General features: G+C 36.8%; 2 protein-coding genes across 4 annotated transcripts in view; both read left to right on the top strand.

Annotated features, from left to right (window-relative positions):
• Anxa4 (annexin A4) overlaps nt 1-2217 on the top strand; it is a 69972-nt gene extending 67755 nt beyond the window's left edge. For both annotated transcript variants that reach the window (XM_046432362.2, XM_046432363.2), the window contains exon 13: nt 1176-2217. In XM_046432362.2, the coding sequence (XP_046288318.1) occupies nt 1176-1235 (60 nt within the window). In that variant the 3' untranslated portion in view covers nt 1236-2217. The remainder of the gene's footprint in view (nt 1-1175) is intronic.
• Nucleotides 2218-6058: 3841 nt separating this feature from the next.
• Nucleotides 6059-16877, top strand: part of Gmcl1 (germ cell-less 1, spermatogenesis associated) — a 47908-nt gene continuing 37089 nt past the window's right edge. Inside the window, exons 1-4 of one of the 2 annotated variants that reach the window (XM_046432341.2) lie at nt 6059-6479; nt 12980-13103; nt 14892-14988; nt 16039-16136. In XM_046432341.2, coding sequence (XP_046288297.1) covers nt 6220-6479; nt 12980-13103; nt 14892-14988; nt 16039-16136 — 579 coding nt within the window. In that variant the 5' untranslated portion in view covers nt 6059-6219. Of the gene's footprint in view, nt 6480-11868; nt 12048-12979; nt 13104-14891; nt 14989-16038; nt 16137-16877 lie in introns of those variants that run through there. The other variant, XM_046432342.2, reaches the window with a different exon arrangement.

The raw sequence follows: 16877 nt of genomic DNA, 5'->3' as shown, positions 1-16877 counted from the left end.
AATTTTTGCCTTGTAAATCAGTAATGAGTTCACATTGACCCCAGAGAAAAGAAGTTTACATTTTATTGAATACCTTTAAGAGCATGATTTCCATGTCTTCCTAATAAATGATAAGAGAAGCAACTGAATCCAGAATCCTGTGCAGGGTAAGCTGAAGTCTGCTGGTAATATGGGGAAACATAAGTTTTCCTAGATTGCTATTATTTACCTGATACCAGACATCTAGGAGTCCTAAGATGACATGGGAGTGATGAGTAAATGATTCACATCCCTCAAAACCCCTCATTAGTGGGTTTTGCTTCTTGAGGAAGCCAGAAGAATCTCGTAAACACAAAGCTGAGACTCGTTTTCCTGGAAGCTGTGGTTGCTTAACAAACTTCACATCAGGATTTGATCTGTGAATTAAACGTTCTGAAAAATAAAGGATACATTGCCCACTGGGTAACAGCTTGTCAAAAGAAGCAGAGTAGCATATGTAAATAATAGAAAAAATGACCACAGATAAAAATGTAAGTTATAATAATAAAAATAAACTCTCAGGTTAAGTAAAAACATGAACTCCAATTTCATGTTGCTTATAAGGAATAGCTAAAATACAGGGGTATGTAAAAAAGTTTATGGAACATGGCCAGGGAAAAGAACATGTGACAAATACAAAAAAAGAAAGCAGGTTCACAGTATTATCGAAGAGAATAATTGATATTTTTAAATTTGGAACTATATAGGTAGAGATTATATTTGTTTCCATGTCTATGAAGGACAGACACAAATTTATTGGGTCAGGGGGTGTAGTTCAGTGTATGTACAAGGCCCTGGAGTCAGTCCTCAATACCATCCCCCCCCACACACACACAATGCAGGATACAAAAGAATACTACTATCCCATCACAAAGGTATCTTATATGCATAGAAAAAAAGACAGGAAACATATTCACACATCAAAATGTTAACATTAGTGATCTATAGATGGTAGAACTGTGGGTGATTTTTATGTTGTTCTTCTATGTCTTTATTCTCTACATTGAACAAGTATTACTTTTGTAATTAAGAAAAAAAATCTTTTAAGAGCTGAGAAAAATCCAACCAAGCTTGAAGTTAACTTAGATGACCGTGATCTGTGTATTCTACTTAAAAACCCACTTATCTGACTGTAACTTTGCTTCCTTGGCCCCCAGGGTGACACATCCGGAGACTACAGGAAAGTACTGCTCATTCTCTGTGGAGGAGATGATTAAAATAAAGTCCCAGGAGGATTTTCTTCTCAACACTGAAAATTTTTTTTAAGTTCATTTTTCTACACTGCTATTAGCATTAACTCAGAATGCTTATTTCCAATTAAGACGCCTACAGTTGCCTCCTAGGATATAAACTGTCTGTATTATTATCATCTATAATTAGTCATTATGATGCATTAAAGCTGTACTTGTAGTTCAAAGCTTGTAAGTTCTAAATGGAGATTTAAAATTAGAAATTAAAATGTGCTCTGTGTTTCTAACAGATTTATGTTTCACAGAAATTGAATACATTAAATTATTTCATATTTTCTTTTCAGTAAAAACTTTTAAAATGGGATACTGGAAGACCATTCTAAAATCACTTTCTTCCCTAATCCTACTTTTAAAGAGGATGGTAATTTCTTCATTTGAAATTGTGAGCATCTAGCTAGTAAAATCCATCCAGTTTTCTATTTTGTGTGGTCATCAATGGAAAGCACCCATAAATCTCCTTTTTTGGGTTTTGTTTGTAGCATTTGTTGATCTTTACTATTTGTCATAGGGGGCTTCCTTTATCTCATGTTGAGAACACTTTTCAAGGTTGAAGTGCACCAAATCACCAACTCATTTAAATAAACTAAAATCCAAGTGTGATTGTACAGGTCATATATGTCTTGTTACCAAAGATAAATGCTGAACATTCCACAATATAATAGTTAAGGTCTTCATCTAGATTAAAAGTGAATGGAGAAAAAAAAGCAAGCTTCAAATAAGGTAATTCTGGTAAGGGTGTAATGCTCTGAATTTTGTTTGACTTAAAGAAATCTGTGCTGTAAATAAATTCTTAAATCTTTTTTGATTTTGTTAATCCATAGCAATTTACATGTGCATTGTGCTTTTTCAGCCCTATAATCATTCTGAAAGTGTGCTTGGACTTAACTAAAACGTTCAGTTTGTATACAACATGGAAAGATAATTTTAATAAAAAATGATGACTTTAAAATGAGGTATATTCTTTCTCTACTGAACTTTTCCACTTCTGAGATTTTTCATGCTGGACTATGAAAGGAGTTATTTTTGAAGGAGTTGTGATACTTAGTTCCTATTAGGGATTACAATTTAGGGGAAAAATAACATATTTAATCTTATATTTGCCTACTGCTATAAAACTAATGCTTACATATGCCAAACACTACTGAATGATATTAAACTTACAAACTTATTCTCTGGAAATGAACATGTTCTTGTTCTACTAAGTAAAACATTTATATTAAATGTTATATTGGGTGGACTGGAGGTGGAGCTCAATAGTATAGGGTTTGCCCACCATATGCGAGGCCCTGGGTTCAATCCCCAGTCCTACCAAAAAAAAAAAAAAATCCTTGACTGGGCGCAGTGGCACATGCCTGAATCCCAGCGTTTGGGAGGCTGAGATAAAGTTCAAAGTCAGCCTTGGCACCTTAGGCCCTAAGCAACTCAGCAAGATCCTGTCTCTAAATAAAAAAGACCTGAGGATATGGCTTAGTGGCTAAGTGCCCCTGGGTTTAATCCCTGGTACCACAAAAAAAAAAAAAAAGAAAGAAAAATCCTTAACTTAAATTTTATATAGGGGCTATGGGTGTAGCTCAGTTGTGTAGCATGTGCCAGACTCTGGGTTCAATCCCCAGCAACAACCAAAAGCTTACAGATGTATGAGGAACACTTATATTCTTATTATGATAAGAATACATGCCTTCTTTTCCATTCTATTTATTGATGGATTGGGGTAAAATATTAAGGATTTGCCTTTCAGTTTAGTGCTACTTATCTATTATAAGTGCTGGGGCTATTGTTGAAAGCTACTTATGTGAGTACTTAGTCATTCCAGTTAACTATAGGAAATAATACTTCCATGTCAATACCTACCCAGAAGACCATGGAATTTCCAAATCAAACTTATTTCACTTTGGAAGCATTGTGAGGGTTTGTTTTTGTTTTTGTTTTTGTTTTTGTTGTTGTTTATTTTGGTAGAATTTTAATCTTTAAATGATACATGGCTTAGCCAGAATTTTTTAACAAATTGCATTTATTGACCAGAATCTTTCTAGAAGGCAAGATAAAGCCACCCTGGAGGAATGGTTATTTGTTATAGTGAAGAAGCATGACTTTGAGATATAATTATGAAGCAAATTTGTTTCTCTTTCCTGCTTGTGCATTTTCATTTATTCAATGAGCCTAGTTCTTCTCTTGTCTTTAGATGTCAGTTCTGATAGAAGATAGGGTCATGACTTTTCTGCTCACTCTTAGGTTTTAAATAATCTGTGTAGTCCCTTAAGGTAACAAAAAGTATCATTTCAGTAATTAATATATCTAGTCAAAATTCCAAACTTGATTTACAGTTGGCTTCTTCCCTCATTCACTTCTGGCCTACTGCCAGTGAGATGCCACCTTTTGGGGGAAGGGGAGAGGGTAGAGTTCTTTCTCCACCAAGGCTTCCTTACATTTTTCCCCTTTTCCACCAGCCTACCTTTCCTGAGTTTTAGCAGCAGGGAGTAACTGGAGCAAGAAAGTAAGAAGTTACTTACCTGGCTGTTTGTGGCATGGTAAAAGAGAATCAGCCTTGTGTAATCTTGGCAGATGTTCAAAGTTGATTCTTAAAAAAAAAAAAATATATATATATATATATATATATATATATATATATATATATATTAGTTGTAGTTGGACACAATACCTTTATTTTATTTATTCATTTTTATGAGGTGCTGAACCCAAGGCCTCGCACATGCTAGGCCAGCGCTCTACCACTGAGCCACAACCCAGCACCTCAAAGCTGATTCTTGTGGGTTCCCTTGTCAAACCTATCACCACAGAAACCACCCTGGGGTTCCTCTAGGAAGGTAAATGCAGTTCTTTTTCAGCCTTTCTGAATTTGGTGATGACTTTAGGTTTTTTGGGATGAAGTTAATTTGCCTTTGCATCCAGGTCTCTTGGAAGGGATATAGGATGACACCATAGTGGCTGTCTCATGATGGCCCACATCTGTTCCATGGGAAACACTTGCACATTTATGCTAACAAATTTATGCTAACAAATTCTGTGCGTTCAAGCTGGTACTATTGCAGCCATCATTCTCTGCCTCCCACTTCCATCCCAAGCTGCCTCAGCTAGGTTCTCCAGTTCAGATTTCTCAGGAATGAATCAGATACCAGTCCACTGGGACCCCCAAACTACACGTGCTGCCAAGGGGAATATAAATTGGTGCATTGGTGCAATCAATTGAGAGCAACTTCAACAATAGCTGGTAGAGTTGAAGACTTCCCAGCAAACCCCCTGTTGGGAGATCTACATGATGAATCTCTTGCACATAATGTTCATTTTTGCTCTGTTAGAGAATTAGAAATAATCTGAGTCACTAAGAGAGTGGATAAACAAATTATGGGTCAGTCTTACTATGAGCAGAGAAAAATGATCTAGAGATTTAATCAAAAGTATCATTTTGAGAGAGGAGAAAGGTTCAGAATGATGGGTATTATATGATTTCCTTTAATTATATGTCTAAATGTGCAAAATACATTGTTTATGGTGTGCATGCAAGGATATGCATGGGAGTAATGATATTACACCATTCTCATGACAGTGATCACCACTGGGAATGGAAATGTAGATGGAAAGTGGGTACACAGGGAACTTCATATTTTTATTGTCCTATTTTAAAAGAACAAATCATCAGTTATATATCAATAAAGCTGGGTGGAGGGTTAGAATAAATCAACTACCACAAAAAAAATTTCAAGTCAGTGGCGGGGCGGGGGTGGGGGTGTCCACAGGTGTTCACATTACTCTATTAGATTTCATTATAAATATTTTACTTAAAAAGTAGCGTAAGTTGCCAGGCACGACGGCCCACACCTGGGATCCCAGTGACTTGGGAGGCCGAGGCAGGAGGATTGCAGGTTTGAGGCCAGTCTGGATAACAAAGTTGGGCTACCTGCTAAGTAAAAAGTCTGGGGATGTATCCCAGTGGCAAAGCACCCTTGGATTCAGCCCCCAATACAAAAAGGGCAAAGAGTGGGGTTGGGGTGGCAGAAAGAGAGGCAGCAACCAAAAGCTAGCTGTCCAATCTATTGCAAAAAGTGCTATCCCACGCAGACACCTGTTAATTTTGCTAGGGCCTCCTGAAGGTATTTTTAAATTCTGACAAAGTTTCAGACGTCCCACTGGTGCTGGGAGTAAAGGAAAAGAGTGCAGAGGGCTGGGAATGTAGCTCCAAGGTAGAATGAGTGCGTAGCATCTATGAGGCCCTGGGTTTAAAGGGCAAGGAGGAGAGGGGAGTGCAGGAAACGTTTGCCACAACCCAGGGCTGAAGAAACTCGGGCGATCCACGTAGTTCCTCCTTCAAAGTGCTCTTCTCACAGGAAATCATGCCCCAAACCTGCAGGGTCGGACCCCAGGAAGTGAGAGCTCCTTCGAGAAGCCTGAACAGAAGGTGTTCTTGCTTCTCGTCTTGCACAAGGCCCAGTAATTATCTGCAGCCCAAAGGACTTTGTAGAAAGAATGAATGACTTCTGATGCAAAAGACGTTTGTGAACTACAGCGAACAACGACACAGCCCTACAGTGCACGTTAGCAAAAACACCAGGTCAACCGCAGGCTAGGAAGCCCTCCGCCGTACCCGCGCGTTCCGTCCTGCGCAGGCTCCCGCAGCCACGCACTCGCGGTTCCTCGCCCCTTCCGGAGGCTCGTCGCGCGCTTGCGCCGAACGGTCCGCGCTTTGTTGCTATAGGCGGAGGCGGGGGAGGGGGCGAGGTTCTGCGGTCTCGGCGCGCTGCGCGGCTGGACGCGGCGGGCGGGGCCGAGGACGGAGGCGGTAGCGTCCTCTTCAACCGTTGGGGCTGCGCGTGAGAAGGTGGCTGTGTAGGCACCTGGGCTGGGAGGAGGCCGGCAGCGGCCGGGCCATGGCGGGAGACCCTCTCCTGTGGGTGTCCTGAAGCGTGCTCCCTGAAGGACCAGGGAGCGCTATTCCATGGGCTCGCTTAGCAGCCGAGTGCTGCGCCACCCTGGGCTAGCCCGAGCTCCACAGGAGCCCGGTCCCGGAGTGGGGGGCTCTGCCCGGAGGCCGGAGACTGGCGGCGACGCGGCTGGCCACAGCTTCTGTTACTGCCCGGGTAGCCGCAAACGCAAGCGGAGTAGCGGGGCCTTCTGCTACTGTCACCCTGACTCCGAGACAGACGAGGATGAGGATGAAGGCGACGAGCAGCAGAGGCTCCTCAACACTCCTCGAAGGTACGTGGAGGGGCGCTCCCCAGCTGACCCACACCCGCACCTGCACCTGTTGGGCCTGGGGTGGAGCCGGCGTCCAGTGTCCTGGCTGGATGCGGCGTCCCCCCGCCAGTAAAGAGTGGATGTGCCCTTGACCGAGTAAATGAACGAGCCCTGCTACAAGGCAGATCCGGGAGACGCCTCATGTTCTGCCTTGTAAACCACTGACGCTGCCGGGGTGTTGTTTCAGCCTCAGGATGAGACTGAGGAACGCCAGCTAGAGCTTGCCTCTCTTTCAACGCTGGAGAACGACCGACCGACTGGCTGGCCTTCCGTAGTACACCTCTGAGCGGTTACCGCAGAATAAATTGTTTTGCATCCGGTTGCCAAAATAGTATACAGGCGTAAATTTGATGCCCAAGATGGGCACCTTTATTGTCGCTCATTCAGTAAAGAGGAAGTAATTGCGCCCAGTTCTCCTTATGTATAAACCTGAAGTTTATCAAATAGTGTGCCTTTATTCCTAATAGGGAACAAAGTCTTTCAAAGTCTGTAGTAGACGAAATCGTTGACCGCGGATCTGTCAAGCTGTGTGCTGCAGAGAGCGTGCTTACCTTTTTTTTTTTGGAAAAGTTGGAAAACAAAATATTTGCTTGTGAACTAGAATGTAATTTATAAGTAGAATATTTCTTCACCTAACAATTTTTAAGGTCATTGGCGGAATCAATAGATGTATTTTTTTTAAATGAACTTTAAAAATGATTCAAAATTTTTTGCAACAGAAGTGTTACATATTGTAAAAAAGTGTCATGACGGTAGTGTAACAGATCAATGATAGAGGTAAGTATCATGAGTAAAAGCTGTTTAATAGTTTAATTTATAAAACTTTTTATATGGTTTTATGTTAATTTGTATTTATTTACCAAAAAAATTGACCCCTACTCCCCCCCCATATTTTTATTGGTTCATCATAATTATGCATAATTGTTGAATTTATTGTTCCATATTTGTACAAGCACAGGATATTTTGGTCAATATTGTTTCCCAGTATTTTCCTTTTCCTCCTCTGCTCCCTCCTTCAGTAACCTTTCTAAAGAGTCACTGTAGCACAGTTTTTATTTTATTTTTTTGTTACTGGGGATTGAACCCAAACACTGAGCCACATCCCCAAACCTTTTTTATTTTTTATTTTGAGACAGAGTCTGGCTGAGTTGCTTAGTCTGGCTTTCAACTTGTGATCCTCCTGCCTCAACCTCCCTAGCTGCTGGGATTACTTGGACATGTACCATAGTACTCACTGTAGCAGTTTTAAGCACTTAGATTCTAAGTTCATGTCTGTATTCTGTACTTCAAATTCTTCATATGTAAAATATAGATATTAAAACCACTTCATAGTTAACACAAATTTGAGAATGAACATGGTGCACAGTGTCTGGCATATACCCACTCAGGATTAAATGGTCCTTTTATTATTATAAAATATTCATTCCTCTTTGTCACTGGCAATATAGCCACTACCACTTTCTTTATTTTTTTTTAATTTTTTCTCTTTCCACATTTTTTATTGGTGCATCATAGTTATACATAATGATGGAATTTGTTGTTAAATATTCATACATGCACAACATAACAAAATAATTTGGCCATCATCACTCTCCAGCACTTCTCCCCTTCCCCCATTCCTCCTTACCTCCCACCTCCTGGTCCCTTAATCTCCCTTTGATCTTCATGAGATCCTGCCCCCTCTCTACCTTCCACATATGAGAGAAAACATTTGACCCTTGACCTTCTGAGTTTGGCTTATTTGCTTGGCCTAATGGTCTCTAGTTCCATCCATTTTTCTGCAAATGACATGATTTCATGAATAAAACTCCGTTGTGTATATATACCACATTTTTTTTTTTTATCCATTCATCTGGTGATGGAAACATAGGCTAGTCCCATAGTTTGTCTATTGTGCATTGTGCTGCTATAGACATGGTTATGCATTTATCACTGAAGTATGATGTCTTTAATTCTTTAGGATAAATACCAAGGAGTGGTACAGCTGGCTATATAGTGGTTCTGTACCTAGTCTTTGGAGGAACCTCCATACTTATGGTGGTTGTACTAATTTACCAACATCGTTCCATAGTGATTTCCATAGTGGTTATATTAATTTGCCAACAGTGTAAAAGTGTTCCTTTTTCTCCACATCCTCTCCAGCATTTATTATTGTTTGTATTCTTGATGACTGCCATTCTGACTGATGTGAGATAAAATGTAGTTTTGATTGCAAACGATGTTGAACATTTTTTCATATATTTGTTGGCCATTTGTATTTCTTCTTTTAAGAAGTGTCTGTTTAATTCATTTGCCCATTTATTAATTGGGTTATTTGACCACTTTCTTTGATAATTGTTATATGTATTTATTTATTTTATCCTTTCACTTTTTACCTATGTCTTTATATTTAAAGTAGATATCATAGAGACAGCATTTAGTTGAGTCTTGCCTTTTTTTTTAATCCAATAGAGCAATCTCTGCCTTATAGTTATTATTTAGACCACATATTTTTAATATAATTATTGAAATATATGTCAGTGCCCATTTGAAAGAAACCACACAGTAATTTGAACAGGGATAATTTAAATATAAACATTAACAGAAACAGGGAATTAATTGCTAAGGGCAAATATTAAGGTAAAGAGATCTCTTAAAAATATAGGGATAGAAAATACAGGAAATAGTCACTTTTTGTAAGGCTGAGGCAGAATATCCAAGGAAAGAACAAATTTGAAATAGATCCCTCCCTCCCCAAGCTAAAATTTGCCATCCACTGAACATATATGTTTAGTGGATGGTGAAAAAGTTTGCTAAGTGTGATAGGCTGGGACTGGCAAGTAGAGAACTTTCCATGGGAGTACCTCCAAAATTGCTGGGCCAAAGCTGAAGATTTTTATCATCTAGACCATTATAGAAAAATGTGCCAATTCCTGGACTACATGGTCAGACTATAAGGGAAAGTCTTTGAAGTAAGCTTTACTAGAAAATGCTTATCAGAATGTATGTTTTCATGGAAAATAAGAAAATATTGAGACCTACAATTGTATGTGTTGGCGTTTATACACTTCTCAAGGTTGTTTATTGTGCTTTCCTGCCTAACAAACTACCTCAGAAGAAATTTTATCTTCTAGGCCTACTTTCTACCTCATACCTTTGGTTAAGTGCTTGTCTTACTTTTTCATTAACAGGACTATTAAAATCCACACTGTTCTCCAACCAGTGCTTTGTCCATAGTTTGTGCCTAAAAATTGAAATCTAGTAAACAGTATTTATTGTTATAACTATGTAAAGATTGCTGCAGAGTCAAGTAGTGTGCTAGAATTATAAATCATACTTGGTGAGTCCAATGTCACAACCCTCTGTTCAAAGGGAGAAATTTTTGAACTTCATTGTTAAGTGGAATCTTAAAGTTGGGCTGTTTTTGTTTGTATCTTATTTGGACAGTGCCTTTTTGGATTGCTTTTTGTTGTCTCAGAGTTTCTGGCTGCCTTGTTGACAAAAGAATAATATCTTCAGATTTTTCTACCTTCTGAAACACAGTTGCATGGAATTCATCTCCTCTAAATCCTAGACTTCCCTCCAGGGTTCCTCCATCCTTCTTTTCCAATCTGGACTTGTCTACTCCTATTCTGGGACTTATTTCACCTCATTTTAGGATTGGATTAGAGCCACTGTTTTCTGTGGCCTGTATTTTTTTTTTCCTTTTTTTTCATTCTTTTAGTGATCTAAATCTTCCAAGTATTTTCTCATGAAAGAGCACAAAATAGGATAATTTATGCATATCTAAATACAAATTTTATCTCTCTTTCTTTATTCATACTTTGGATCTGAAACTCTATAATAATTTTATATGTTTGATCACATTACTTCATTGTCTTCTATCTTACAGCATGGTTGAAACATTTGATCCTGATCTAATTCTCTTTTCTTTTTAGGTGACTTTTCTTTATGACACATTTGGATTTTTTTTCTCTTTTTTTTAATTTATATTTTCTTAGTTGTCAATGGACTTTATTTATTTATATTTGGTTTTGAGAATCGAACCCAGTGCCTTACACATGCTAGGCAAGTGCTCTACCACTGACCTACAACCCCAGCCCATCTCTGGTGTTTTTAAATTGAACTAGAATGGACCTAATTATGGGTCTTTTGGTGGCCTTGATAATTGCTGGAGCCTTACAATCTAGAGATTCATAATAATAGTCTGTAAGAACTCTTTCTTGTTCTGAGTACTTCTTTTCCATAGCACCTTATAAGTGTAATAATCTGAGATATCTAAGTATATGAATGAGAGGGTTTTAAAATTCTCTTTTCCTGAATTAGATACTTTTTCTGGTCATTCTCTTTTTATTTTGTTGGGTAATCCTTGTTTGTCCTCTTATGTTTAAGAATGAGTTGCTGCTTTGTATGTGTACATGTGTTTTAATAAGCAAATAGTTGTATTTCCATAAGCCTCTTCTTTGAGTAGGAAGATTGACTGAATTGGAAACATGTGGGTTTTCTTTGTTTTAGAGTAGAGAGTTCCAAACTTTCTGGGTTCACAGTGCCCTTAGTGTCATAGTAATTTTTTATGGTACCCCTTAATGCAGAAGAAATACCTGATGGTTAAGTCCAAACAACTTAATAGTGGTAGATTACATGTTGTCTAAAAAATGTGTTTTCTTCAAATTTAATATATGCTATAGTGCCTATCTAGTTTGCTGCGGTGTTCCAGGTATTTTGGCACACAGTTTGGGAATCATGACTGAGGATGAATGGGTTGGGAGCTGATAGGCTACAGATTCCTCAAATTCCAGAGTAAGGATTGCTTTGTCTGGATCACCAATACTTACATTAAAAGCCTTAGGTCTTCTGGTAGATTGGTTTTTTGTAGAAAAACCCTGAAGTCTTTTTGCCTGGGTGTTTGTACTCTGTGTTCATAGAGTAAGGGAGGCCACTAAGGAGGACAAATTTTCATATTTCCTTCCTTCCACCTGCCCGACAGGGTTCTGAAAGACACAAAATCTTAACCTCCATCTGAGCCCTTTATAATATATTTTGTGCTGTGGCTTTCTTTACTTTTTTATTCCAGTTTATTCTCTAATTTTCAGATTCCTAATATGTCTCTTATCAGATGATGAGCCCACTGTCATATTTTTGTTACTGTGAATGTAATATTCCTTTTTATGCATTTGTTCTTTAATGTGATTTGGGAGGGATGGGAATCAAACATGTACTCGTGGTACTATCAGGAATCAGAAACCACGTTGTCTCCTTTACTTCTCACAATAACTCAATGAAGTAGATATTATTCATATTATCTTTTTACAGTGTAACTGAGCTGCAGGAGACCAGGGCCTCAAACCCATGTCTATCTACCACAAAAGTATGTGCTATTTTTGTACTTTTTTTTTTTTTTTAGGGAGGAGTCTTACTGTTTTACCCAGGTTGGCTTTAAACTTTTGAATTCAAGTTACCCTCCTGCCTCAACCTCCAGAGTAGCTGAGACTACAGGAACATGCTACATGCCCAACCTACTGTGCTATGTTTAATATCTGTTGGGAAGAGGTATTAAATTCACTGATTCAAGATGCCATCTGAAACAATGACTTCATTTTTAAGAAGAAATTTAAAAATTTTTAACCACCTAAGAAAGCTGTCAGAATTAGTCAAAAATTGTAAAGACTGATCAGCTTTTGCCTATGCTTTCCTTATTTACTAGATCATCTTGCTTAATGATTTCTAAACTTTTTAAGTCTTCCTTTAAGTTAAATCTTATGCAGATATCCAGTGTGTTTATAGAGGTAGTGGCTGGTGTTGCTCTGGGTGAAGTTAGGTGTCTAGAGTTCACTGTTTCCCTCTCCTTGGTGAACCCTAAAATGCTTCTTTCATGAGCACAACTTCGAAAACCTTTGATTTAAGGTTTCAGACCATTTGTCCAAACAGATGGGAAGTCAGTTTAAAACCAGTCATAACTAGTCCAGTTTGGTATCCAATAAGGTTAGATGTAAATTATTTTACTAATTACTTGGGTAGGGAATTTTCACTCTTGTTCTTCATTTTTTAGGTGCACAGCAGATTATTGTAGTTATATTGAAATTCTCTATAACTATGCTGATTCCTAAATAAGGAAAAAAGCAAAAACCACCATGCTGACTTATCTTCTTAATTTATTAAATACATAATTAAAATTAATTCAAAGATTTAAAAAAATATAAAAGGTGCGTAGAGAAAGGTCTCCTTCCCATGCTGCTGCCCCTATCTATTCACTGGTCCCCCTTGTGAATGGAATGCCCCAGAGGTGGCTACTAGGTATTATCTCTGTACTCTTCTAGAAATGAGAAAATTTGAATATATAATATTCCCTCCTCTTTTTTTTTACACAATGGACAAATAAACTCTAATTGAAATTGAACAAAAGGAGTATTTTAAAATGTCTTCAAAATCAATAAAACATTCAGGTTTTTATATATATATAACTTTTACATGTCTTTCAACAGGAAAAAATTAAAGAGCACATCCAAATATATTTATCAAACATTATTTTTGAATGGTGAAAACAGTGACATTAAGATTTGTGCTCTCGGAGAAGAGTGGAGCTTACACAAAATATATTTATGTCAAGTAAGTATTTTATTTTTCTGTTGGTTACCAGGGTAGTTACTTAAAGAAACTCAAACTTTTGTTCTTCCTCATTGCATTTCACAGTAATCTTTTGCATGGACAGTAATAAAATCCTTTCATCTGATAATAAGTATTTTACTAGAAAGGGGTTGGGGTTATGGCTCAGTGGTAGAACGCTCATTTTGCACATGTACAAGGCCCTGAGTTCGAAGATCCTCAGCACCATAAATAAATAAATAAATAAATAAATGGTATTGTGTACAACTAAAAAAAATTTTTTTTAAATAAGTATTTTACTAGAAAGATGGTAAACATTGTCAGTGAAAACTTAGTTTGGCCTAAATAAGAGACTTGAAACTCACTGTCATGCTAGCCCAGCAATAGTCATTACTTCATCAAGGTGCTTATTTCAGTGCCATCTGTTGATAAAGAGGGAAAAGTCAGGATAAAATGGTTTATTAAAGTTAATATTGCTAAATTTATTTTATTTGTGATCATTTGCATAAATTCATCTGAAATGTTGCTTTGAAGTTCAAGTTGAATGTGACTGAAAGGTTCTTGACATTTAACCCTTTATTCTGTCTTGGGAAACCTAGTTTAGTTAAAAACAAAATAAGCCAGGCACAGTGGCACACGCCTGTATTCCCAGCAGCTTGGGAGGCTGAGACAGGAGGCGAGTCAAAGCCAGACTCAGCAACTGAGAGGCACTAAGCAACTCAGTGAGACCCTGTCTCTAAATAAAATACAAAATAGGGCTGGGGATGTGGCTCAGTGGTCAAGTGCCCCTGAATTCAATCCCCAATTACCCCACCACCACCAAAAAAAAAAAAAAAAACAAGATGAACAAAAAGTATATATAAACTATGTCATTTAGAATTTAGCTGATGTACTTATTTTATGTTTGTGCTGATAATTTTCCTGTCTGCTATTGTTAAAGATTCAGAACTTTCAAAATAGAATAAAATAGGGGCTGGAGTTGTAGCTCAGTGGTAGAATGCTTGCCTTTCACGTGTGAGGCACTGGGTTTGATCCTCAGCACCACATAAAAATAAATAAATCTGACAGTGGTTTAAAAATATCCAGAAAAAAGAAAATTCCATCTGTACTAAGACACATACGGACTTTTCTTATCATTATCCCCTAAAAAAAAAAAAAAAGTGTAACAACTAATTACATAGCATGTACATTGCATTAGGAGTAATCTTCAAATGATTTAAAGTATAGGAGAGGATATGCATAGATTACATGGAAATATAAGAAACTTGAGCAGCTTCAGATTTTGGTATCTGCAAGGGATCTTGGAACCATTCAAAGGGATAACTGTAATAAAGACTCAGTAAAATTTTTAAAATAAATTAGTTCATATTTGATCTATTCTGAAGTACTGTAATTCTGAGGGATGCTATTTATAAGATAAGTAAAGACTTCCTAGATTTCGGGTTCATTCTGGATTTTTCTGATTAAATAAAATCAGAATTTTTCCTGGTTTCTTTGGGGGAACATACTTATGTATTAACTTGGAACTGATCTAAACCCTTTATCACCATGAAGGCACAGTAAGGATTCAACAGCGTGAGGACTATTCAGATAGTAATATAAAATTTGATTTAGTTTGTGTTAAAATTGTACTAAACTGACATAATTTGATATACCTAATAATGGCCTTATCTTTATTTCTTTTCTTCTGTGGTTATATTTGACAATTCTTTTTCTCTGGAAATTAGAAAATAATTTGGGAGACAAAGTACTAGATAATCTTTGACTTTTTTTTTTTTTTTTTTTTTTAAGTCAGGCTACTTTTCTAGTATGTTCAGTGGTTCTTGGAAAGAATCCAGCATGAATATTATTGAACTGGAGATTCCTGACCAGAATATTGATATAGAAGGTACTTCCTCCATAATTACTATTATGCAAAAATCATAAAACATTTCTTTCATAAAATTTATTATTTTGATAGAGAATAATTATTTCCTTCTAACCTTGTCAGCTAGGAAAAAGTTCCATTTGACATTGGAAGCTAATAATTTTATATTAATTTACTCTAATACTATATCAGTCTTGTTCTTCCTGTCCTAGATCTGTTTAGTCTTGTGGACTTTGTCAAATTTGTTTACTTGCCTTTGTAAATATGTCTGCCTGGGATATGAAATGTAGGGGGAAGGAAGGAAATGTATGACCACTTATAAAAAATTAATGTGTGAAGATTGTTCTTCTGCAAACAGGAAGGGTATGAATCATGTAATTTGTGTTATTTTAGGGTGAAGGGATACTTAATTGAGGAATTCAAGGTCTAAAGAGATAGGGACTTGTTTTGGATCTGAGAACAGTTTAGTGATCCTGCAGTCACACTATTTCTTTCCTTATTCCTATTCCAGTGCTCCTTCTGCTCCCCTCATTGATAGCCCAAATGGGGGATACCCAGTGCTCACCACAAAGGCAAAAAGGAAACTTGAGAATGTTTACAAAACAAACCACGTAGAACACTGATGAGAGCAGCAGTGGAGAGAAGGATGGCCAGGCCTAGATAGCTGTGAGTGTGGTGTGGATAGGACCAGGAGCTATGTACCATACTCTCCAGTGGTGAATCACTGAACAAGGCAGAATTAAGATTATCAGTGAGAACTTGTACTGAATGATTGCTCTATTCAGGAATATCTTATAAAAATTCAAAGGACATCTTTATTCTAGTCAAAAACATCAAGATTAGACTTTAAAAAATGCAGCCAAATTTCATAAAATAAACAAAATTTACAACATTGTTATATTAACATCATCAATGAGTAATCATTACTACTATTTTAATTATGATACTTATCCTTTTATGTGTGTATGAGATTTAAATAAATATCACTGTGAAGACAGTCATTACTTTTGCAATAATCTTATAGATTTAATTATTGTTATTTAATTCTCCGTGTGCACTTTCTACTTTCAGCACTGCAGGTTGCATTTGGATCACTGTATCGAGATGATGTCTTAATAAAGCCCAGTCGAGTTATTTCTATTTTGGCAGCAGCTTGTATGCTGCAGTTGGTAAGTATGCACATTATTTAAAAAAAAAAAATCAGTGTTTTCTTTGTTTCAACATATCTTTCCAAAAATAAAGTTAAGCCTTTATAATTTTAAAATGAAAATTAAATGTATAACTGTATTATTTGTTATAAATCATTTAAAATGCTTAACCAAAAGCAATTTATTATAACTGGGGTGGGGGTTTATGTCTGTGTAAAATGAATACAAACTATTTCCATGTCACTATCTTTGTATGACTGTAATATGGAAAATATTTACTTGTCTAAGTCCATTTACCTATTTCTATTAATGACTTATTTACACTATTAAACAGATGTTTTCTGATTACTAATTAATTTAGTTCATGAGTTCAAAAAACATGTATGCTACTATGTAAATTTTTTCTTAGTTGTTACATAATTATGTGTAAACCACATTTATATGTTTTAATCTTAGAATGACAGATTTATTCATTTAACAAAAGTGCGTTGATCAATATGTCAAATTAGGCATAGAGATCCAAGGGTAAATTAAGATATAGTCCCTAAATACATACCATTTGTGTGTGTCAATTTTTGAAACAACAATGTAGTCCTACCTTCACAAAGCTCACAGTATAGTATATGTATGTGTGTGTAGAAAGAGGAAGGGTTGATGTATAAATCCAAAGGTAAAATAAGAGCTGTCCAAAATTAAAGGTATAAAAATCTTGTAGGATTTAGTAGATCCATAAAGAAAGAATTAGTCATTTTATAACCCAAT

Source organism: Marmota monax, unplaced genomic scaffold, assembly GCF_021218885.2.
Source record: "Marmota monax isolate L192 unplaced genomic scaffold, Marmota_monax_Labrador192_F-V1.1 WCK01_AAM20220418_F8-fsc00106, whole genome shotgun sequence".
Classification (NCBI taxonomy): Eukaryota; Metazoa; Chordata; class Mammalia; order Rodentia; family Sciuridae; genus Marmota; species Marmota monax.
The sequence above is the reverse complement of the archived record's forward strand: the minus strand, read 5'-3'. Positions and strand labels throughout refer to the sequence as shown.